Source organism: Terrapene carolina, unplaced genomic scaffold (assembly GCF_002925995.2).
Source record: "Terrapene carolina triunguis isolate 2854851 unplaced genomic scaffold, T_m_triunguis-2.0 Scaffold430, whole genome shotgun sequence".
NCBI classification, from domain to species: Eukaryota; Metazoa; Chordata; order Testudines; family Emydidae; genus Terrapene; species Terrapene triunguis.
In genome coordinates, this window is record NW_020664781.1 from 589,470 (window position 1) to 614,032 (window position 24,563).

General features: G+C 55.4%; 1 protein-coding gene across 1 annotated transcript in view; it reads right to left on the reverse strand.

Annotated features, from left to right (window-relative positions):
• Nucleotides 1–24,563, reverse strand: part of PDE2A (phosphodiesterase 2A) — a 378,660-nt gene that overhangs the window by 67,050 nt on the left and 287,047 nt on the right. The window contains exons 6-8 of the mRNA XM_026658352.2: nt 18,522–18,561; nt 13,584–13,597; nt 308–417 (exon numbers count right to left, since the gene is read on the reverse strand). Of these exons, the coding sequence (XP_026514137.1) occupies nt 308–417; nt 13,584–13,597; nt 18,522–18,561 (164 nt within the window). The remainder of the gene's footprint in view (nt 1–307; nt 418–13,583; nt 13,598–18,521; nt 18,562–24,563) is intronic.

The window sequence follows — 24,563 nt, forward strand, 5'->3', positions numbered from 1 at the left end:
TCTCCATCCCTCCCTCCATCCCATGAAGTCCACTCTCCATCCATCCATCCATCCACCCCATGTACACCTCTCTCCATCCATCCATCCCATGTCCCCTCCTCTCCATCCATCGATCTATCCCATGTGCTTCGTGGTCTGTCTCTCCCACGTACCCTACAACAGAGCTGCTGATTGATCTATCTGTGCCCTGCACGTGTCACTGCAGTAACTGAGCACTAGTCCATCAGAAATGCAGAGGATGAAACACAAGAACTCCTGCTCTACCCCCCCCCCCCCCGCACGTTATCCTGCCCCGGCCTCTTCCTACCTTGTTTATCAGGAGGCAAAGGTGCTGCCAGGCTGTCCATCGGTTTGCCCTGGAGCTCTGACTGGGGCAGCCCATTGCATCCCACCTGCTTCTGCTTGAGGACGGCATCCCTGGAAGCACAAGAGCAGAAGGCACAGCTCTGAGCCAACCCGGGGCACAGACGGTGCTCCAAGGAGAGCTGCTGGAGAATCAGGCACAGGCTTCCCTAGCCACCAGGGATGGGATGGGATGGAGACAGCCTGGGAGACAGGCACTCTGACTGGCACCCTTGGCAGTGCCAGAGTGCTCAGAGCTAGCACCTGAGCCACCGGGAGCCCAGGGCCGAGCGGGGCGAGTGGGTGGCACTCCACTTAAGCCAATGGTACATGCTTCTCTGGCCAGAATTGGGTTAACAAGTTTAGTCTCAGACCCGAGCACTAGAGACGGGGCCAAACGCATCACCAAGGCTGAACCTTGCCCTGCTTGGGGCTGAAATTCATCCACAAACCCAGATTTGAATTTCGACCGTGGGCGTGGCCCAGGCACCGGAGCTGAGCATCCCTGGGACAATCAGGGCCAAACACGCCAGGGGAAAAGCAGGGGGCCTGAACCCCAGCCAACGAGCACTTCATAGAATCATAGAATATCAGGTTTGGAAGGGGCCTCAGGAGGTCATCTAGTCCAACCCCCTGCTCAAAGCAGGACCAATTCCCAACTAAATCATCCCAGCCAGGGCTTTATCAAGCCTGACCTTAAAAACCTCTAAGGAAGGAGATTCCACCACCTCCCTAGGTAACCCATTCCCACTTGTATCAACTGATTGTATCCAATACTCCTGTACTATCACAGTGGATAGAGTGAGGGCTTTTCTGGAGGCAGGTGATACGCTGGTGATCTGTCTCACTGCAAAATGTCTGTATGAACCCTACACTGATATTATGCTTTAAAGTCTGTGACCAACCAAAGGGAGACAGGAGGGCAGGCAGATCTGTCTCCGGTGCAAATTAAGCAGGGTGGAATCAAAACACTGGAAGCCCCATTTACATACGAATCGGCAGGGGGCATAGGACGTTTCCAGGAAGCAAACAACAGCAGGAAGCCTTCCTGGCTCTTGATACAGAGACTCCGTGGTGATATAAGGGGGCAAAAAGACATTTGTGTGATCCCTCTCTTGCGGGAACACGAAGAAAGCAGGATTTTGAGGCGGGAAGGATGGATCCTGGCTGGAAAAGCCAGTCACGCTGGAGAAGGCGCTGGAAGCTGGGAAACCATCTTGACCAAGAACTCAAGCTGATTACACTGGGGTTTTAGTCTTAGAAGCAGGCTTTACTTTTCTTTGCTTGTAACCCTTCCTGTCGTCACTTCTTATACTTGGCATCACCTAACCCAGAGGCTTTTTGTTTAATAAACGTGTTTCGCTTTTAGTATAACCCCACTCCTGCTGGGAAATAAGAGTGTTTGTCAAACAGCAGTTAAATTAATCAGCGGCAGTGCCGTGACTCCTAAAGGAGCAACAAACGTAAGATTGTCTGCGAATGCAGAATGACAGAGGCTGTGCATTGCAGAGAGACATCTCTGAGCAGCTTAGGTCCCTGCATGTCTCTGCTAGGCGTGGTTAAGGCAGGTAGCGTCTCTGTCACGCTGCCTGGAGCGGCTCGCGACTGGGAGTGCCGACCTCAGGGCAGACTGTCAGAACACAGGGCAGGCGCCCCTAACTGGCGGTGTGCTCTGTAATTAGATTGCACCAAGCCAGAAACAAATGTGAACTCTTGGGTCACTCTACCAGGCTTACCACGGAGTCGCAGAAAGTCCCCTTAGACACCCAGACAAACTGGACTTCGTTATAGCAGGTCATTCACACCAAAAATCATACCACCTCAAGTTTCTCCCAGCCCCCAAAAGACCATCACTTACCCCAGATCAACTGGTACTCCAGATCTGACACCAAAGACAACACTAGCAGGCAAATAAACCTACAGTAAACTAACTAAAGCTGTATTAGCTAAGAAAAAAGATTGAGAATTATTGAGAGGTTAAAGCAGGGAAAACGTACACACAGGTGAGTCGTAGTTTGTAATTCCAAATGGTGGCAGTGATGTAATAAACTGCCAGTTCCCCAAAGTCTTTTCAGGGTACCCAGATGGTCTCTGGGGATCTCTGCTTTGCATCTGGTACCTCTCCTTGTAAGAGTCCAGACAGTCCAGAGAGGAAGGATCTTTCTTTGAATCCATTCTTGTATCTTCTTCTGAGAGAAGGCGAGCTGACAGTCTCTTTACCCACTGGGCTTTTCCTCTGATGACGGGGAGTGAGGAGGGCACTTAATCTTTTGACCTCCGACCATCACACATAATGGCCACTTGCTTTGAAATCAGCATTTGCTGTTAAAGTCCTTCATTAGCATTTCCCAAGATGTCTTGGAAAGGTTGCTTAGTCACAGGGTACACACAACGTAAATGTTCGGTATTGCATTCTAACAGGAACAGAGACGTGAAAACAGCACAAGTAACGTCCCATTCGTTTTCATGAAGTTCACTCACCCCATACACTCTTATACAGCTCACCGGTACTTTGAGCTATACTAACACACAAGCGAATCGACCCGAATACACTCTAGCATGGCCTGGTCTGCCGGTGCCGCAGTCTGGACCAGTTTGCTGGGGAGGAAGACAGGCTGGCGTGGCAGGGAGCTGACCCACAGTCATATCTTAGCGAAGTTCTCTCGCACTAAGGCAGAGATGTAACACCGGGGCCTGCAGCTCCGGCTGTCTCCTAGCAGCATGTTACAATCCCCAAACGCTGGGCTGTCAGAGAGCCAGATCCGAGTCCTGTCATCTGGCCTCAGCTCTCAGCGGGCCACAGAACCGTAGACTCTGACCCACGCCCTCAGCAGGATCCTAGGACCAGCATCCAGAGCGCTTGCTGGCCCGAGTCAGACTGATTCGTGTGTGGACAGAAAAGGGGCTTGGGCTCAAACCGGAGTGACAGCCCAGGCTCAGAGTGGCTCTTCCCGGATGAACCACTCCATCCACACTGGATCTGTGCCCTGCCTGTCACAGTCTGGTCTGCTTTAAAGCTGGCTCATCTAAACTGGTTTGGAGGAGCGCATGTGACCGTGTTCATGTGGTCAAACTCTCGTCCACGGAGCAACAGTGAATGTCTGTGCTAGGTCAAAATCCTGTTCCAGATTTACATGCTGGTCCCCAGTGGATGTCCAGGAGCAATTTCCTCATTAATCACACAGAGAGAAACGTAGTCAGCAATCCTCTAGCAATGGGCATCTCCTTTGTTCTGGAATCTGACAGCCTCTCTCCCCTGGTTGTGAAGATAGAGTCTTTGGGATGAAATGAAATATGACTTATTTCTTTTAACATAGAAAAGAAAAATCCATATGCTCGTCTAAGGGGTGACCTGCCCCTCCGAAATCTCCCTGGGCTGTAGGATATTTTTTCCTGCAAGGAGACTGCATCTCTGATCCTTGCGTGAACCGGGTCAAAGGCAACCACGGTATTGTTACAATATGTAAGAGCCGACAGGGCAAGGAAATTCGTTTAGCATGCAGTAATTCATCCTTCCCACTAGGGGCAGCACATGCTTGGGTCACCTTTGGCAGACAGTCTCTGTGGAGGAATGTGGGGAGGGAGGGTGCCCTCTGCAGGCAAGGAGGACTAGAAAGTTAGCAGCTGAGCGGCCCAGGTGTGGCTCTTACGGCAGTGCTATTTAAAGGGCTACCTGCCGCAGGCAGTACTGTCCCCACCTGCAGGAATGCTGATGACACGATCCATGTCTGAACAGACCTGTCTGTGTTAGCAACCCCTGAGATCCATCACGCCCAGTGCTTGGTTGCTGCTTACCGGCCCGGAGACAGAGATCGCGGCTTTCCACGTTGATTGATGACCGTCTCCGGCTAATGTCTATACAGGCAGCTGTCGCACTGGTGAAGGACGCTGGATTGGCAGCCTGGGACAAGGATGTGCTCTGGTTCCTTCCCGGGCAGGAGAAGCGCCAGGACACGCGTGGCTGATACTCACCCTCCGCCAGCCTGTCCAGCGCTGACTGGGAGGACCCGCTCGGTATTTCAGTCCCTGGAGCCCAGTCACCGGTCGAGCCTCTGCTGGGACCCTCCACCAGGAGCTCCAGTTAACTCCAGTTGAGCTGCTGGATGGTGGGAACACCCTGTTCCCAAGGGGGGTAGCACCAACTTGTGTCATGTAGGTGTCCAGCCAGCCGTCGGGCAGGGATGGCTCTGGCTTGCCCCCGCTGGCTTGGAATTGGTCAAATGCTCTGTACTGCGATCCCAGCAGGGGGCCTGTCAAGGCTCCTTCCCCACTCTGAACTTTAGGGTACAGATGTGGGGGCCTGCATGAAAACTTCTAAGCTTAACTACCAGCTTAGATCTGGTCCGCTGCCACCACTCCCAATGTGCTAATTCCCTTCCCTGGGTAGCCTTGAGAGACTCTTCACCAATTCCCTGGTGAATACAGATCAAAACCCCTTGGATCTTAAAACAAGGAGAAATTAACCATCCCCCCTCCTCTCTCCCACCAACTCCTGGTGGATCAAGATCCAACCCCCTTGGGTCTAAAAAACAGGAAAATCAATCGGGTTCTTAAAAAGAAGGCTTTTAATTAAAGAAAAAGGTAAAAATCATCTCTGTAAAATCAGGATGGAAAATAACTTTACAGGGTAATCAAACTTAAAGAGCCCAGAGGACCCCCCTCTAGCCTTAGGTTCAAAGTTACAGCAAACAGAGGTAAACACCCTAGCAAAAGGTACATTTACAAGTTGAGAAAACAAAGATAAAACTAACACGCCTTGCCTGGCTGTTTACTTACAAGTTTGAAATATGAGAGACTTGTTCAGAAAGATTTGGAGAACCTGGATTGATGTCTGGTCCCTCTTAGTCCCAAGAGCGAACTCCCCCCAAAACAAAGAGCACAAACAAAAGCCTTCCCCCCACCAAGATTTGAAAGTATCTTGTCCCCTTATTGGTCCTTTGGGTCAGGTGTCAGCCAGGTTACCTGAGCTTCTTAACCCTTTACAGGTAAAAGGATTTTGGAGTCTCTGGCCAGGAGGGATTTTATAGTATTGTACACAGGAGGGCTGTTACCCTTCCCTTTATAGTTATGACAGGGCCACAGATCACGCTGCCTTTCCCTGGTGGAAACTTTGTCATCAAAATGTTTGCCCAGGGAAAATGGCTCCTCGGCCACTGGGGCCATCTCACCAGCCTGGGCAGGGAAGAAAGCTCCCAACAGCTGAGGAATTTTGGTGCCTTTCTTGAGCGATGGGTTTATTCCTCAAGAACCAAACCAGTCCAGCGTAAATCAGACAGATTAACAAGAGCCTTTCCCTTTATTTAGGGTTTTCGGGAATTGCCCAGCTGCTCCCAGCAGATCTGGGTCTCAAGCAGGGCCTCCCGGAGGGTGGTATATACAGGTCTCATCTCTGTCTCTGTCTCGCTCAGCTATGCTGCGGGTTGGCCTGTTAGCTAAGGCCCGGGTGATCTGCAGTCTCTCCACTGGTCTCCAGCCTCAGACCCACCCCCTGGGATGCAGCTAATTAGTCGCAGGCGGTGCTAAGACCACCCACTGCCAGACCAGAACGAACATTTTCCCAGCACTTTGTCAGTTTGCTCTAAATGGTCTATTTTTACCCCCTATGAAGAACCGGAAACAGAAAACGGGAAAAAAAAGGTTAAATGTTTGATTTTCCCAAACTGAAAATGTGCTTTTAAAAGTGGGGGTTTTGGGGGAGGGCGCAGGTAGGGGGGTTATTGGTTTTTTAAAGGAATTTTTTCAGGATTTTCCGCAAAAAAAGAATTGGGGTTTTTCAAACTATGCTCTTGAGTCATTCTCGGGAAAGGCCCGGGGGCTGGGGGAATCACATTGAGCAATAGTTTGAAGAGCCAGTTGGGGAGAATGTGGGGGCTGTGCTGGTCTCTTTAGTGGCTTGTTTTAAAATCCTTCTGAAGGTGGCTCTGGGAATCATTGTTGCAAAGCGGGAAAGGAAATTGGTTCTGCTGCGCTTGATGCGAGCCAGTGGGGTGGGGGAAGCAGAGGTTGTAGCCATTGTATGCGTGTCTGCTGCTGGGCACACTGGTGCCTGGGCACACCCCACAGGTGACTGCGTATGGATGCAGACCTCTGGGTCGGACTCCTTGTGCTTGGCTGTGGGGTCGTGTGAGGGTGCAGGTGTGTCTGTGTCTTTGTATAGGAGTGTGATGGTGTGTAATATGCAGGACCCCACACACTGCGTAAGTCTGGCCCCTAAACGGGAAACAGGTCAGACCTAGGGGACAGTCCAGGAAGTTCACATAGGGACTGGAACGTTCCCCCAAGTCCAGGCTTTCGATTTGCCTCTAGTGCCCTGGCCCCAGCTGGCAGACAGAATCATAGAATCATAGAAGATTAGGGTTGGAAGAGACCTCAGGAGGTATCTAGTCCAATCCCTTTCTCAAAGCAGGACCAATCCCAACTAAATCATCCCAGCCAGGGCTTTGTCAAGCCAGGCCTTAAAAACCTCTAAGGATGGAGATTCCACCACCTCCCTAGGTAACCCATTCCAGTGCTTCACCACCCTCCTAGTGAAATAGTGTTTCCTAATATCCAACCTAGACCTCCCCCACTGCAACTTGAGACCATTGCTCCTTGTTCTGTCATCTGCTACCACTGAGAACAGCCGAGCTCCATCCTCTTTGGAACCCCCCTTCAGGTAGTTGAAAGCAGCTATCAAATCCCCCCTCATTCTTCTCTTCTGCAGACTAAACAATCCCAGTTCCCTCAGCCTCTCCTCATAAGTCATGTGTTCCAGCCCCCTTCTCATTTTTGTTGCCCTCCATTGGACTCTTTCCAATTTTTCCACATCCCTTCTTGTCGTGTGGGGCCCAAAACTGGACACAGTACTCCAGATGAGGCCTCACCAATGTCGAATAAAGGGGACCGATCACATCCCTCGATCTGCTGGCAATTCCCCTACTTATACAGCCCAATGTGCCGTTAGCCTTCTTGGCAACAAGGGCACACTGTTGACTCATATCCAGCTTCTCGTCCACTGTGACCCCTAGGTCCTTTTCTGCAGAACTGCTGCATCGCCGCTCGGTCCCTAGTCCGTAGCAGCCCCCTTCCTCATGCCCCATGTGGGCCAGGCTCCCACTCCCTGGGCTGGGGTCGCTGTACGGGAAGGGATACATCCCAGCCCTGACAATTCCACTCCCTCCAGGCCGTCTCCGAGTCGTCTGCACACACCACAGCAGCCGCAGGCATTTGCAAATGTCACCAGCGCCAGCGAATGAAGCTCCTCTGAGCTCCAGCGTCTGGTTGCTGTGTCGCTCCCTGGCAGCTGGGTGGGGCCCCCGGGATCCAAGGAGCAGCAGCCCCAGCTCCGTTGGGAGGGGCTTGCCCCCGCAGAACCCGGTCCGAGATCCACGCCTGGTGGAAAGGGGCACTGGCAGGGCCCATGGCTGCGCAGCACCTGGGGGAGGGGAGGCGAGGCGCAGCAGGGAAGGGGTTAATATGCCCCTCTCCCCCCACCTGGCTTTGCACCAGCTCTGGCTGGAGCAGTGACTGAAATCCCCAGCCAGGCCATGCTCAGTGCAGTCTGGAGCTAGCAGAAACCCGGCTTTGAGCCCCTTCTCCTTCCCTGCAGTCCAGCCCCCAAACTCCATCTCTTCCTGTCCAGGAATAAGTGACTGGCGCCAGGCCACGGCTGCAGGGCTAACTCCCCCCTCCCCCCACCCCGGCCATCATGACACCCAAGTCTGGGCCTTGGTCAGGCTTTTGCGTACGTCCCTGGGACACGGAGCGACTCAGCCTCCTGCCCAAGCTGCTGAGAATAGGAGGAACGTGTGCACCGCTGGGGGATTGGGGGGGACGGGAGCATGGGGCTGCCAGGAGGTGGCGCCGTTGGGGTGTGGATGCGATTGCATGTGCGATCTCCATGACACGGGGGTGACTCCGGAGTAACCCCATTGAAATCAGCCGAGTTACTCCACCCACCTGGTGGGTATTAAGGTCACTTGCCGCTTGCCGTTCAAGACTCTGTTTTCGGTTGCTTCTGACTTGGCCACACTTAAACCGCTCGGGCTGAAACGTTCCACGCCGGGGGGCTGCCTCCGGCGGAACCTGGCTGGGAAATTTCAGCCAAAACAGCTCCACCGTCCCTGAGAAAAAGCCATTGGTTTTGCCCCGGTTAAAACAAAAACCAACACGCCGGCTGCCTTTTCTGTGGCTCTGAGCCGCTGGCACTGGGGTCCAAGCCCTGGCATTTTGCAGCGTGGACCAGCTCCGAGTCAGAAGGTCTGCGCAGCGCAGTGCGGCCGCGTTAGCACGGCCGGGAGACCCGGCTCCAGCCTTCGTAAGCCCAGGTTTACAAGGCAGTGTGGACGCTCACGGATGGCTTGGAAACCCCAAACCTGGGTTCACAATGCACCGACCCTCTGTGCCGGTACCACAAGCAGCACCCCGCTCTCTGCTGCCGTCTCCAGGGACTGCTGAAATACAAACGCAATTGTCACAATAATCCGCCTCCCGTCAGCTTGGCAAGCTGCTGTTTATCACACCCCGACTGCCAGCTCCAGCTTTCGACGAGCAGTTGTAGCACCAGGCGGCGCCTGGGTCCCGAATCCTCGTGCGTGAGAAGTGTGCAGCCCTCCAACGGGCCAGGCTGATCCCCCAGATTGGCCCCAACTGTTGTTGTGCAAGTGCATTGAAATGAGCAGAGTAAGCAGGCGGAGTCTGGGGGGGGCGTTTTAAATGACTGAGCCAAATCCTGCCAGCTGCTGGTGCACGCAGCTTCTGCTGGCTGAGTGAGCTCTGGGCTGGAGACAAGTGTACCTGTAACCCTACACAGAAAGCTGGGTGGAGAACCTGGGCCTGTCTGCTCTGAAAGCCCAGGCACCTCCCCACGGAGGTGAGAGACCTCCCAGGTGGTGCAGCCAAAGGGAGATTTTTATTCTGTCTCGACCCAGCCACGCTTTGATTTCATTCCTTCGCATTTTAAAACTAGGAGCTGGCCCCGTCTCTCTCACACACATGTCCTGCAGCACGTGTGGCTAGGAGATTGTGAGCACGCATGGACGCCTGGGTGTGTCTGGCCAGGAGAGTGCCCCTGCGCTCGGGCGGATGCGTGCATGGGACTGTGAGGAGGTGTGGACAGGCGGGCTGTGGATTGGCAGAGGCGTCGGGGTGTGTTTTGGGATGGCTCCCCGATCACGCCCCGTCATTCTGCCTGCCCTCCCCTTCCCATGGCCCAGACGCTCGCGCGTGGGCTCATGACTGGCACCTGCCAGTCACGCTGAGCCAGATAGCGATCCGCCGTCGCCAGCCCCTTCCGGCCCCCCAGCGGCTTCACGCACGGCCGCCTTTCCAGCCCTGGGCTGTGAGCAGGGAGGGGAGGCCCGGGGGAGCGTTCCGAGGGCACCTCCCTGTCTGCTTGGCAGGGGAGAGGCCGCCCTGCGAGGCCATCTGCTTGCGTCCAGGGACAGGACGGGCCCCCCTCCAGCGACTGGAGACATGCGGACATGGCTATCACCGCGCTTCGTTCCCTATGCAGACTCTCCCTTGGCTCACACAGCTGATACCACCTGTGGCTACTGGGGTCCCTGGTTCAGATCCCCACACAACCTCCACTCTCTGATCTCTGCCCTCTGATCCCCGCTTCCCCCGTGTTTTGAACGAGATGGGAGGCGCAATTTGTGCCCAGCGAGCAGCAGACGCCTGCAAGCCCTGACTCTAACAGGCAGCCAGGGGTGCCAAGAGCGGTCCCGCCTGCAGGGGGCTCCCCTGGGCTTGGCAGAGCTGAGTGTCGTTCATGGCACACACACAGCTGTCCTGAGATCGAGGGGAGCCACGTCTCGCTGCTTCACAATGGTTTTTAGCAGGGAAGGGCGTTTCTGCCCTCCCTCTCCTCTCTCCAGCCTGGGTCTGTCCCCAGCCACCCCTAGAGCCTGTTATCTCCCAGGTCAGCAGGAGATGGTCACTGCATGGAGACCGGCTGCTAGGCAAGCCAAGGGCAGCAGGTTCATTGGCTGCAGCTGGCCGGGTGGGGTGTCTGCCTGGAGCTAGCAAAAAAACCCTGCCTGGAAAAGCCGGGATGGAGCATTCGGGCAGCGGGTTGGCTGTGGGGACTCAAGGCCGTATGCAGCTCCAGGTCGCGCCCAGACCGGCTGTGGCCATCGCTGGAATGCATGCAGGACTGGGGCTTTAACGCGGGTCTGCACTGATCACCTGCGGCTGTTACCCCTCTCCTGGTGAGTAGCCCGGAGGGACGATCCAGCCCCTTCCTAGAGGGGCTGGCTGCCCAGGGGACTGGTGATAGGATTCAAGAGCCCGTCCCATCTAGCGGCCGGGGGCCAGGCCGGCCTGGCTCCCAAGGGTCGCTACCATCAGGTGGCTAGTCGGTAGCTGGGGTGAAATTGATTGAAGGGGTCCCTGGTGGATAGCACAAAATACAGCCTCCCAATAGGCCCTGCAGCCAAGGATTGAGTGGGCCGTGCAGACTGAACTGCCCCCATGTTAGAGGTGAGTCCGCCAGCTCCGTGGGCTGAGGGCTCCAGCGTCCAGGCTCTCAAGCCGGCGCTCCTATCATTATGTGAAGTACGATAGCGCTGACGAAATCGGGGCCCGTTGTGCTCGGCGCTGCACAGACACAGGGAGAGTCGTGCCCCACCTTAAAGGACTCAAAGGAGCTGTGTGTCATGGGGACCAGAGCCCTCAGCTAGGCCTCAGGACACCTGGGTGCGATTCCTAAATCTGCCACTGACCCACCAGGTGACCTTGGCCAAGTCTCTTGCCTCTCCGTGCCTCAGTTTCCCCCCACACCCTTTGTCTTGTCTAGGGCTCTGCAGCAGGGTTGGCCCGCCTGTCATTAATTACATTCCTTTGGTCAGGTGTTTTCCTTCCCTTCCCATGCGAACCTGCTGTGGAAACAGCTGCCACATTTCACCCCAGAGGCAGTTGCCTTGTGGTGCTGGGTGATGCAATTCTGAAGTTTGGCGATCTTCTGGGCTAAAAGTTGCTCTCTCCACATAAGGTATTAATCTCTGAATGTGCCACTGCCTCCCAAACGCCAGCTTCTTCGCCAACCCCCCCTCCTCCCCGACAAGCCTGCTTCTCCGTGTGCCAAACCTCCCCGGCGGGCGACTGGCCCCATCAAACAGTGTTTGGGAACGGGAAAGACCTGGATACACTCAATGAAGCGAGGCGGCCGTCCCTACCTGCAGAACGCTGCGTCCACAGGGTGCCTTTCCCCTCGATTCCCCTGGGCCAGCCTTCCAATCTCAGAGTCTTTGATAGGATCCATCGGTCCATTTCCCAGTGCCGTCCAAAGCTCTCTCGTTCAGTGCCCCCCATAGCCCAGCAGTGCCATGCGGAGACGCAGCTGGGCTGCTGTACAATGCACCCGCCATGCAGCCCCGAGGGAAGTTTGGGGCAGTTGAGTGGCCGGGGTTTCGGCCAGCGCTCCAGCCTCAGGCCCTGGCCTCTCAGGAGGGGAGCCAGTGGCTGCTTAATGACTGGGAGCGCCAGGGCCAGGCCTGCTTGAGACCTTTCCACTGAAACTTTCTTTGGGGTCGGTCGATGAGACAAAAAGTTTCGATTTTCCGATAAAAAACTTTGAAATTTGACCCCTGAAAAGTCTGACGAAAACAAACTTTCCGCCCCTCTCTCATCCAAACGTTCTGCGGAAAAGACCCGCCCCCCTTCCCACGCGGCCCTGCTCGGGATCTTGTTTCCCAGCTCTTCCGAGAGACAGCACCACTAGCAGCACAGCGCCCCCTGTCACCCCCAATCACGCCCACGGTGCCAGAGTGTCACATCCACATTGCAACTGGTCCCATTCGTGGAAATCTCAGCGGAGTGGCCCTGCTCTGAACCAGCCATCAAGAAGCACAGCGCTCCTGGGCCCAGGCAGCGGGCCAGCAGGGTTAGCCTGCACTGCGGCTGCACGTCCCATCCCAGGTCTGTCCTTCAGCCAGGGCCGGCTCCAGGCACCAGCAAAGGAAGCAGGTGCTTGGGGCGGCCAATGGGAAGGGGCGGCACATCTGGATCTTTGGCAATTCGGCGGCAGGTCCCTCGGTCCATCTCAGAGCGAAGGACCCGCCGCCGAATTGCCGCCGAAGAATGAAGCGACGCGGTAGAGCTGCCGCCATGCCGCCGATCGCGGCTTTATCTTTATTTTGTTTTCCCCACTTCGCTGCTTGGGGCAGCAAAAAAGCTGGAGCCGGCCCTGCCTTCAGCATCCTGAGCTCTCAATCTGGCACTAAACCCACCTGGAAAGAGCCTGGGGCTGGGTTAGGGCTCATCTGCAGCGCCAAGACCCACGGATTGCGAGGTGCACGGGACGCCCTGCCTCAAGTTTGTAGCCGCAACCGTCCCAGTGAACTCCCCCTCCCCTGCTCCGTCCAGCCAGCAGCGCCAGACACCGGGATTTGCAAAGGGAGATTAAAGCCAGGCTGCCTCTCCAGACGCCGCGTGCTGCGGCTTTGTTTTTCATTTGGAAGAGCCCCGAGGGCGCTTGAGGGGGGGCAGGATGGGCGAGACACACGCCGGTGGGATTCGTTCCTTTTCATGTCAAGTTTCAATTTGTCTCTGGCTCCGTCTGATCTGGTTTGTTTATGCAATTAAGGGCGGCTCATTGAGGATATAAACGAGATGAAAGAGGCCCGGACGCAGATCAATAGAAACGGTCTCTGATATTTACCCAAACCATCACTATTTCCTTTGTCTCGCCTTTTATACCCGCATAGCCGCACGCTCCAGTCTACGGACACATTCTCCCGGCCCACATGTGCGGCTCGTGAATATTAACAAGGCACAGTCGCTCCCGCAGACACCTCCATGGGCCTTCCGACGTGGAGTCGCTTTGTCCCCGCTCCCCTCCAGTCGAGAGAACAAATTAAATCTGTTTTTTTAATTTGGACTTTGTCATTATCTGGGCTTTGGGTTTTTCTTTGTTCGAATCCGCTTCTGATCCCTGCGTGGGGAAAAGGAAATGAAGAGAGGGGACGCCAGTTTCCATGGGGATAGTTCCCATGGGGATACTGAGCTCGGGGCCCCATTGTACTAGGTGGGGCACAGACACAGAGGATCAGAGAAGTGTCGGGCGGGAAGGGACCTCGAGAAGTCGTCAAGTGCAGCCCCCTGCGCTGAGGCAGGGCCAAGTAAACCTAGACCAGCCTTGACAGGGGTTTGTCCAGCCTGGTCTTAAAAACCTCCAGTGACGGGATTCCACAACCTCCCTTGGACGCCTGTTCCAGAGCTTAACTCCCCGGAGAGTTAGATAGATTTTTCTAATATCTGACCTAAATCTCCCTTGCTGCAGATTAAGCCCATTGCTTCTTGTCCTCCCTTCAGTGGACATAGAGAACTATCAATCACTGTCCGCTTAGCACAGCCCTTAACATATCTGAAGACTGATATCAGGTCCCTCCTCGATCTTTTTTTCTCAAGACTAAACACGCCCAGTTTTTTAAGCTTCCCTCCCAGCTCAGGTTTTCTAAACCTTTGATCATTTTTGTTGCTCTTCTCTGGACTCTCTGCAATTTGTCCGCGTCTTTCCCAAACTGGGGACAGTTCTCCAGCTGAGGCCTCACCAGAGCCGAGTAAGGCGGGACAATGACCTCCTGTGTCTTGCATACGCCACTCCTGTTAATACACCTGTGATGCTGGCAGGTCGGGTGCCAGCTCTTGCCAAGATCCCCATGTCTCCACTGGACACAAACAGAGCTGGAATCTGGTCTGGCTCATTTGTGGGGTGATAGTGATGAAGTAGGTATAAGAATTATAAGAACGTGTCTAGTGTTTAGACTACTGAATGCTTGTGAGTTGCTGCCTGCATTGATCCTATGGGGAATATCTGTGTTCCGGAGGCTTTGGCTACACTACGCAGCTTTTAGTGACACGGCTGTAAAAGGCACGCAGCGTAGCCACTGTCTGTCCGCAGGAGAGAGCTCTCCTGCTGACGAAATACTTCCACCGCCGAGGAGCCGCGTTCGTATTGTCAGCAGGAGAGCTCTCCTGCAGATAAAGCGCTGTTCACACCAGTGCTTATCATGGGCAAAACTTTTATCTTTCAGGGACGTGAGTGTTTTTTTAAACCTCTGAACAACAAAAGTTTTGTCTTTCAATCGCCCGTGTAGACAAAGCCGGAGTGTGATGTAAAATCTGAGCTGTTGTACTGGGAGCCTCGGGGACTGTGTGAATCACCATGCAGGAGATGGACATTAATTAGAGGGAAGAGCTGTTCTTCTACAGAAATTGTTACGCTCCTTCCGAAGGAGGAGACCCATCCATGCCAGACGGGCTGTGGCTGGAGCTCACAGCTGGAAACTCCCCACATCTGGATTGAGGAATCATCAACCAAAGAACTAAAGACTCTTATTGTTGTTCTACTCTCCTCCCTGTGAAGACAAGTCATGAGAGTGGACTCCTCCCCACAGCTGAATTTGCAGCTCAGCGCACATGCCAGGAGGGGGATAAAAACTCCAAAGGAAAGGAACTAAGGATCATTCTGCTGCTTGGACTCTGGAGGGACAAAGGGTTTCTAGGCATAAGCAAAAGATCCCCAGCTGCTTAGCCAACATTTTCATATCGTTACTATAGGATTGGCTACAAGCACTGGCTTTGGTGTGAGATCTACAGCGCGATGGACGTGGAGTAAGTGACTGGTCCTTTGGGATCAGGAGTAACCTGAACATTGCTGTGATCCTTGGTGTAAGGGGCCCTCTATGGCAGAGTTACACTCGCCTGGGTGGCAAGACAGACGACGTGCCCAAGGGAAGTGTCAGCGACTCCGTATTAAGGCTCTAAGTGGGCCGGAGGAGTTTGCACTCGGTGCAGTTGTTGGTGAAATTGCACTGTTGACTCAGATTCAGTTTGCGGGCCACGCAGCAGTACTGCAGCCTGCCCACTTACTCCCCGGTTTGTAGCTGGGCATTTGATTTTTCCTTTCTAAGTGCAGCACTTTGCACTTGTCTTTATTGAATTTCATCTGTTTGATTTCAGACCAGTCCTCCAATGCATCAAGGTTGTTTTTGAATTCTAACCTGGTCCTCCAAAGTGCTTGTAACCCCTCCCAGCTTGGCATCATCCGCACATTTTATAAGCAGACTCTCCACTCCTTTATCCAAGTCATTACTGAAAATATGAAATAGTACCAGCCCCTGGACTGACCCCCTGCAGGACCCCACATAGTGAGAGACAGTCCTGCCTCGGAGAGCTTAGACCCAGCCCCTCACAGGAACTTAGGTGGTGTGACAAAGTGGGAACTTTTTACATTATTTTGATGAGTCCTGTGTGTGCCTCAGTTTCCCCCGTGAGCTGCACTGCTCTCAGGGCAGGCTAAGAGACAGGGTATGGGTGTCACCTAGCTGTCTGGGCCTGGTGCCCATGTCAAAGGAGTAACTGAGAAGACCCTAGAAAATCTAATTGCCCAGACATCAACAGGTAGCAACCAACGCCAGAGGGAGATGGATTCCCCCATCTCTCGGCAGGGAAGTTGAGCACAATCCCCCAGCTGGAGAACAAAGGACTGGAGGGGTCTGAGGTCGGGGGATAAGAGCTGGCTGCTGGAAGGAGTTGGGGCTCTCACCTGGGAACTGACCAAGGGGATCAGACGCAGACAGACAGACTGACCATGGGGGTCACTGCAGCTTGGCTGGGCTCTGGGCTGGCCAGGCTGGACTGGGCTTTCACCTTCAGTTCTCTGTGCTAACGTAAGGGCTTCCTAGGCTGCGTTCCAGCTGACGGATAGACCCGGCTGTTCGGACACACTGCGTGTGGTCCCTGTGAAGGCTCGGCGAGGGGCAATAACCCCCGAAGACTGTGCAGATCTCCGTCAGGGGTCTCTCTTGCTTGGACTCGCTGAGCGGAGCTCATGGTGGGAAGCAGGGGGGCTGCAGGCCCAGAGGTCCAGTCTAAGGAGGCGGTGAAGCCGGGTGATGTACCCTGGAGGAAGAGCGAGACCCCTGGTGGGTCTGGCACATGGAAGGGTTCCTCCCAGAGACTGTTCCAAAGCTGCAGGGGGGGGAGCGCCAATCCTATGGGTCCGTGACAGGCAGCTCCCTGCCTTTGGCACCTAAGGCCGCGATTTAGGCACCACTGATGTCTCCAAAGCTGCCGCTCAGGTCACACTCAACCCTAGAGATGGCAGCACACAAAAGACAGCAGGGAAGGGGGGAGCAGGGAAACCCAGGGGGAGCGTGGCAGAGGGATGGAGTGGGAGACAGGGCAAGAGAGGTTTGGCTGCTGAGGCACGACCGACCTGGATGGCTGATCTGGCTTAGGGTCTGGATTATCTGGGCGCCTGGCGCGGGGCGAGGTTCCACCGGGCAGCAGCCCACCCAGGGTTAGGCAGTGCAAAGCTAAGCAGAGCAATGCCCAAGCACCTCTGAGGACCTGGGCCTTACCGTGTGGACAGACGTGAGTGGCAAAGGAAAGGTCGTTGTGCCCATCTCCAGATGGGAAACTGAGGCACGGCTCGACCAAGGGACTGGCCCGAGATCACACAGGGAGGCCATGGCAGGCTGGATTCCAAAGGTCTTTAGGCCCCTGAAGCTACAGATAGGACAGAGCTGGGTGCCGAGCTCACTGGTTTCAATGGCACTTAGCAGCTTTGGCTTGTGAAAATCCTACCTGGCGCCGATCTGCAGCTTCAGTGCCTAAAGCCCTTGGGAAGTCTGGCCCCGGGTACGGCTCTCCCAAGTCTAGCCCAGTGCCTCGCCCATGAGCCCCGCCTTCCTCTCCAATTAGTGCTCAGACTTAATAACCCACTTCCCGCTTTGAACGGCCTTTGCACACCCTCGCCCCTCCGAAGTCAGGCTCCGGCTCCCAGTTTTAAGCCCTCGCAGACTTTTAAACGCGACGCTGTCCCGAGTCAGGGCAAAGCTCTCCTCTCTGGTCTGCGCTGCAGGGGTGGGCACCGGTCCCCGGATTTCCTCAGGGCTGGTTCTCCCACAATCCCCTGGGAAAGCATCCCGAGAGCAGCTAGGGCCAGGCAGTACTAAGAAGCAGGGGATGGACCCCTGGCACTCCCAGTGCCACAGACCAGCGAGTGCAGCGTCAGCGTGGATACAGCCGCATCAGCGCCCTCTGCTTTCACTCCAGCTGGGCGAAGTGGAGGGGCGTCCCTCGAGCGGAGATAACTCGATTAACTCGGCAGGGGAGACAGACCCGGAGTGACGCCGGGGCGATCTGGAGTCACTGACCTGGGTTTCTAAGCCGTTTCGCTTCGCACGGTTAAACTGTCAGCAAAGCCCTTTTCCAAGCCAGCCCGGCCTCCTGCTAGCACGGCCGCCAGCAATGGGCTTCAGGCTGGAGGTCGGCACCGGGCTGCCCCAGAGGGGCCTGGTTCAGAGGGGCGGCCGGGGGGAATAGGTTGGGATGGTCTCAAGACAGCCCCCAGTGGCCAGGTGTTCCAACGGCATCATTCTGCCGGATCCAAGCGGGCTTGGACCGTCCTCTCTCCCAGTGGAGGCACGCTGAGGGCCAACCACTGCGAGATCTGCCGTACCGCGGGGAGGACGCCGTGGGGCAGGGCGGCTTTTTCCCTAGGAAGCTAAGACGAGAAGATGGAAGAGATGACCCACCAGGCGGGGGGTGCGGACGCCTCTGGGTAAGAACACCGGTGGGTCCCTTTCAATCCATCCTTGGGTAAACAGCCTGCCTGCCTCGCTGGGCCCATCGCCACCTCACAGACTCAACCCTGGTCCACACTTACACGTTTTGCTGGCATGGGAGTGTGAAACACTTCTCCCCTAGCAGCAGAGCTGTGCCCTCGCGTAGACGCAGGTACACCAGCAACAACAACAAAAAAAAGACAGAAGAGAGCCCGTGTAGGTTTCGCCAGTGTAACTGACGTCATTTGGGAAATTGGTATACTCTAAACTGCAAAAGCACCCGTCTTCCAGTACGAGCCACAGCTCCGCTAGGAGCATAGCTGTACTGGCAACCGCTATGTAGTGTAGACAAGGCAGCGGTTTCACGCCCACCCAGCCTGTCTCTGCCCCCCCGGCTCTCATCTGCCAGCAGGCGTGACTTGCTGTTTGCTCACACTGATTTTGTGCCCTCTCGGCCAGAGAAAAGGTTCCTTTGCTGCTGCATACGGGCTGCAGATCCCTGGCCCGGCCCGCATGCAGCTCATGGGCCGACCCAGAGGTCCTCACTGCAGCTTTGTTCAGTCCTTCTGCTGGATGCTCTGTGCTGGGTGTAGGGGAGGGGCCACCACTCGGGATCGGTGTGACGGGGGGTATTCTGTACGGTGGGTGAGGCAGGGGCATGGGCCTTGAGCCCGTCTTCCCGATGGAGGCCTCTGCTTCCTGTCTTGTCCAGGGTCCAGAAGGGGTCAGCCGTGAGACATGCACACGTGTTCCTGACGGTGGGGCACAAGAGCGAGAGGTTTACTGGAGACCTGCCATCTGGCGTGTGGCCACTTATCCCCTTTATGGCTGTTTGCGCTGCAGGATCGTGCTTGTGCTGAAGAGCGTTTTATGGCTCTGTGTACACAAGAGATACACCTGGGGTGTGTGTCTATGTACCGTTTACAGCGCCCTCTCTTTTACAACTGTTTGCCTACGCGCTTTTACCGCAGCCGTGGCGATGAAACCGGGGCCCTGCCCCCGGCAATCTCCTGCAGCCCCGAGCAAGTCAAACAAGGAGCGGTGCCGGGTCCCACGTCAGAGAGCAGGAACTGTGCGCATGATGGTCCCAGTAAGGCCGCACCTGGAATAGCGTGGCCAGTTCTGGACGCACCCTACGACCAGTGGGATGTCACCAGATTGGAGGTAATTCTGAGCAGAACAAACACAACGTCCTATGACAAGGGAAGAGGAACGCGTGCTGAGTTTGGCTGCACAGCGGATCACGGGTAGCAGCGACGGGTGCGAATGACCAGCCGCTCGCCGGGACTCATCTCCCCCACCTGCAGTACAGGGCTGAGAAGGCTTCTTTTGTCCGTCTTGTCCAGTGAGGCTGTGAACTCTCTCACTGTGTGCACGTGCAGCACCTAGCACAACGGGGCTCTGATCTCGTTCAGGGCCGCCAGGTGTCCTGCCATACAAAGCACACGGTACGCAGGCTCCTGGCCGTTCCTGGCCAGCACGCTCCTGCGCAGGTGAGGCCAAACTCTGGATCAGACCCCTGCCCACATGCCCAGTGGAGCGGAGGTTTCAGGGCAGTGCAATGAGCTAGCCGCCATCAGCTGCTCTCCAGCCTAAGCAGCATGCCTGGTTAATCCCCGCCCTAATTGAATTATCAACAGCAGGCCGGGGACAAGCCAAGCAGAGTGCATCCCTATTGAGTGCCCTGATCTGATCAGCAGTGACGGTGCCTCCTTTGGCTCATGGCCCCCCACTTTCAACAGGGCTGTAAAGGGACCCGGCCCCGACTGACCTGGCAACACGTGGAATAAAACTGGTACTCGGCTGATTCCCCTTTCAGAGAGCCCTGGCGCCTCCCGAATAAGCACTGAGCAGCCAGACGGGAGCAACTCAGGGCCAGATTCACCCCATGGCAAGAGGGTGCAACAAGTCAGTGGAGTTGCACTGGTTTACACCAGGCCTGCCGTCATCTCCTCTCATGACAAAAACAGCCCAGGGGCTCGGGAGCGTGGCCCAGCGGTTACAGCGAAAGCTTAGGAAGCAGGAGGCCCTGTTTCCGTTCCCTTGCTCTGCCACAGACGTCTTGCATGACTGCAAGCAAGTCACTTAGCTTCTCTGTGCCTCAGTTTCCCACCTCTGCAATTGGGCCAACAGCCCTGCCTCATGCGGGAGGGGTACATGAGGGTACATACGCTAAAAGACTGAGCTGATCCAATGCTATGGCCAGACAGGTGCCGGAGATGGATGGATTTACAGTGGCTGTACCCGCATGTAACTGTTCACTTCCACGTAGTTGCCTCCTGATTTGCACCAGGGCAGCAGAAAGCAAGATCTGGCCCTGGGAGCATCTGCTAGGAAAGGGTTAATCCAGCCTCCCTTCACCAGGGTTCAGCCCCAGGCCTGCTCTGTTTGTCCAGAGGAGTTGGGTGAGTGTTACCCGCTGGCCCTGCAGCCACAAGCTGCTACTAAAGGCAGTAAACTTCCCCAAGGCAGAGAGACCTAATTTGTGGGAAATCACTGAGGTGCCAGCGCTTTGCAGAGCCACGCGGGCCCCCGATGGGACGCAGAGGGAGTGAACATGCTGGAGCTCAGTCCGTCATCTGACCCGACAGCGAACGGTTACATCCATTGAAAGGGGTGGGCCCTATCTCAGCGACGCTGGTGTAAATCCGGAGTAGCCCCACTGAAGCCCGCGGCGCTGCTGGGCCACAGAAATGCAGGATCTAGGCTAACGTGCAGTGGCACGGCTATGCCTTTCTAGGCCACACTGGGCCAGATTCTGACCTCAGTGACACTGGTGTAAATCCGGAGGGGCTCTGCTGAAATCCGCGATTTCTGCGGCACCGTGAGAGCAGGGACAGCAAAGCAGGTTACAAAGATTCATTTTGCCATCGCCCTTCTGAAGTACAGAGGTGTGCTCCCCATGTTACAGAGGGGTAAACTGAGGCACGGAGTGGCAAAGTGACTTGCCTCGGGGCACAAAGTGATTCAGCGACAGAGCCGGGAATACAATACTCAGTCCATTGCTTTAAGCACTAGGCCACGATTCCTTCACTTCCTCTGATATACCGGGGAACACTCATTGTAATTCACTTTTCTGGATATTTTATCAAGCCGGCGTTGATTTGTTTTGTGCTTTGCGTGGGTGATGAACGTGGAGTAGGAGTCACCCCGGGTGAGGGCCAGCCCAATGCCACAGCGTCAAACTGGAGCCGATAATGGTGCATAGGCCATGGGGGTCAATTTCACCCCTAACCTGGAAGGAAAGGATGGAGACTGTGGCAGGAGACGCAGCTGTCTGTGGCAGAGAGCAGATGGCGCGGGGAGCGTACGCTGTTTATAAGGGGGAAGCTGCCAGGAGGCCAGCTGGTCTAGTGGTCACAGAGAAAGGCTGAGAACCAGGCTGACCCCGACTGACTAGCCCACTCACTCTGGATCCCCTGGGCAAGTCACAGAGCCGCTTACCCCATGGGGAAAACACCGGATGTGGAAAATCCGGGCACAGCAGCTGCTGCCCCACCTGAGCTCAGATTTCCAGCCTAAGTGTATTTTCCCCTCTGGTGACTTTAGCGAGCACAAGGCCTGAAGTAGACGTGGGTGCTGAACTCCAGCTGCTCCCTCCAAGTCAAGGCAGGTCGAGGGAAGCTGTATGAGGGACAGGGTTAGTTTGTGGCTAAGATACTGGATTGGCAGTTGGGGGCCCTGGGTTTCATGCCCAGTGCTGCCACAGCCTCCTTGTGTGACCTTAGGCAAGTCACTTTATCGCTTTGTGCCTCGGTTTCCCCAATCTGTAAAAGGGGGGTGACACCCCCACCCTCAGTGTGGGGGTTGTGATGATTGTTTCATGTACCAGGTGCTGGGCAATCACAAGAGAAGACAAAATGGCTCTTTATTAAGAGAACTATTTACAGAGCGGCTGCAGCTGCAGCCAGCATTCCAGCCATGTGCACACAGACTGACTTCCTGGTGCCGCCTCGGAACTCTTCCCCCCTGCAACCTGTGCTCCTCCCGCCGAGTTCCAGGCAGGTTGCTACAAAGATCAGTTGATTGCTGCTTGCGTGGCAGTCACGGGAGCCATTGCTGCACCAGCTCTGTGGAGACCAGTGCCTTCCACCAGCACTACAGTCACTCAGCACGGGGGCATTATAAAACGGGAGCGATGGAAAGGACAGAAGCACTGCCTGGGTTAATACATCCGTCTCTGGGGCCTATCTCAGAACACTGAGTCCGTCACCAGGGTTGTGATCTCACTCATATAGTTTGGGTTTGCCCAGGGTGCTGGTAAATTGTCCAAGAGATGGACTCCCGTGCTTCCTATGGGGAGAACCTTCCATGGCCACCGCCAGCTCACAGCCAGGAAGCTGTTCCTGGTAATCAGCCCTGATGTTATCTCCCCATTTCATCCCATATGTTGGCTGCCATGCTAAATCATTCCTTTCCCTGCTCGGGGTCAAATATCTGCAGACTCATCCCCTGAGATATGCACACTGGGAGGTGAAGAACTCACCCAAGGCCAAACAGCAGGGCAGTGGCAGAACCGGGGTCAACTGCCCCCCGTCTTGTGGCTTATCTGCTCTACTGCCCTGCCTGATGACACACAAAACCAATGATGGCAGCTAACAACCTACAGCAGTGGTTTACAACCCCTGGGGGGGGGCCGCAGACTAGGGCAAAGATTTCCAAAGGGACATTTTTCAGGGGTCCGCAAATGAAAAAAAGTTGAAAACCGCTGACCTAGAGCGACCCCTTCCTATTCCACACCAGGAGTTCAGCGCAAATGAGGCCAGGATCTCTCTCCAGCCAAGGAATCCGCCCTACATTTACGGGATAGCTCATAATATCCCATAAACCAGCCCCCCGAGCAGTTTGTGGCTCTTTTCTCAGCTCCTTCCAACCTGTCAATCTCATTCTAGTTTTGTGGGGATGGCACCAGCCCAGGCCACTGTAACACAGCAGTCAGTGTCTGCCTCCCGGAGTCCCCGTCCGCACCTGATCTGCAGAGGATCCGAGTCTGCGACTGCTCCCCACAGGGGGGTTAGTCCTCTAGCTGCCTGCAAAGGCTCAAACTCCAGAAATCCTGGGTTCAATTCCTGGTGATGACAGGGGTGGAGGAGCTTCATAATGCTGATCACGCAGCTCTGTGAATCCTACATCGCTGCCGCCATTGATTGTGAGGCGCAAGGCACTGGGCGTGAACAGCTTCCGCCTGTGTGAATGTATCCTTGCCCGGAATGGATCTATTTCTCTGCCACCACTGACTGAAGAAGACTCTGTGTGTGTGGAGCTTCCCACCCCCACCCCCACCCGGACCTGAATAATTTATCCTGAAACCCGTCAGACTATTTCACTTCCAAACACACCCAGGATCCGTTTCTCCAGGCCACAGCGGTATTTTTACAAGGGGGTCTTTAAAAAGTTTAATTAAACAAGGGCTGGCTGCCCGTGGCGCTCCCAGAGCAGGAACATCCAGGTCACCGGCTCCCGATGACGCAGCAGACAGGCCATTAGCCACAAGGATCAGCAGCCAGGTCACTGCTTCGGAACTTCAATTTAAATCAGTTCAGCAATCCGGTTTTATTTTTTTTAAATACAGAGGAAAATCAGCCCACGTAGGAGACTAATAATTACATCCAGCGCTTCCCATGCCTAGATCCTGCAGCACGTTATGAAGGCAGGTCGCTGTCACCACCCCCATTTTACAGATGGGGAAACTGAGGCATGGATCAGTGGAGGAACTTGCCTAAGGTCACAGAGTGAGGCAGTGATAGCGACAGAGTCTCTTGACTCCCTGCCTCATGCTTTATTTGCTGTCCCACAATAGCTGGCACCATCGAGACCTGGGGGTGGAAGTGAACATCCTGGAATGATCCCTTCCATAGTCCAGACCAGGACTTTAGAACAACTGAGGCAGAGTTCCCTGCCCTGCCCAGGAACGTGGGACAAGCCAGGCCAGCTGGGAGAGTCTGTTTCCGGAAGACCAAGACCTGGTTCTATCAGTACCTTGCTGTTTGAACGCTCCGTGCCTCAGTTTCCCCACATGTGAAATGGAGGTGATGTCACTCACCTCCTTTGTAAAGTATCAGAGGGGTAGCCATGTTAGTCTGGAGCTGTAAAAAGCAACAAAGAGTCCTGGGGCACTGTAGAGGAGCGGACTCACCCCTGCGGCGCCTCCTGCTGGTCTCTTCCGGGAATTAGCTCATTTCAGCTCCGGAGTGCCCTCTGCAGGCTGGTGATCCGCCTGTCCTCTGGCCCCATGTCCCTCCCTGGACCCCGGTGCCCTTGTACCTGGGGTGTTGCCCCTTGGCAGTAACCCCTCAGTCTTAGGGTCACCCCTCCCCAGGGAACCCCCACCCACTATCCCCACCTCACCTCAGAATAAGGCCACTGCCAGTCATTAACTAGCCCCCGCTCCCTGGGGCAGACTGCAGTATAAGCCACTCATCACTGGCAAGATTGGGTTTGGACCTGCTGCCTTGGCCTACCCCTGGGCTGCCCTCTGCAACCCCCAGTACCCCTCGGCCTCCTACTAGGCCGCAGCCTGGGGCTTTCCAGGCTGGAGCTCCCCAGCTCCTCAGCCTTTCCCCAGCCCTGCTCCACTCAGGTACCCTGTAGGGTTACCATACGTCCGGATTTTCCCGGACATGTCCGGCTTTTTGGGCCTCAAATCCCCGTCCGGGAGGAAATCCC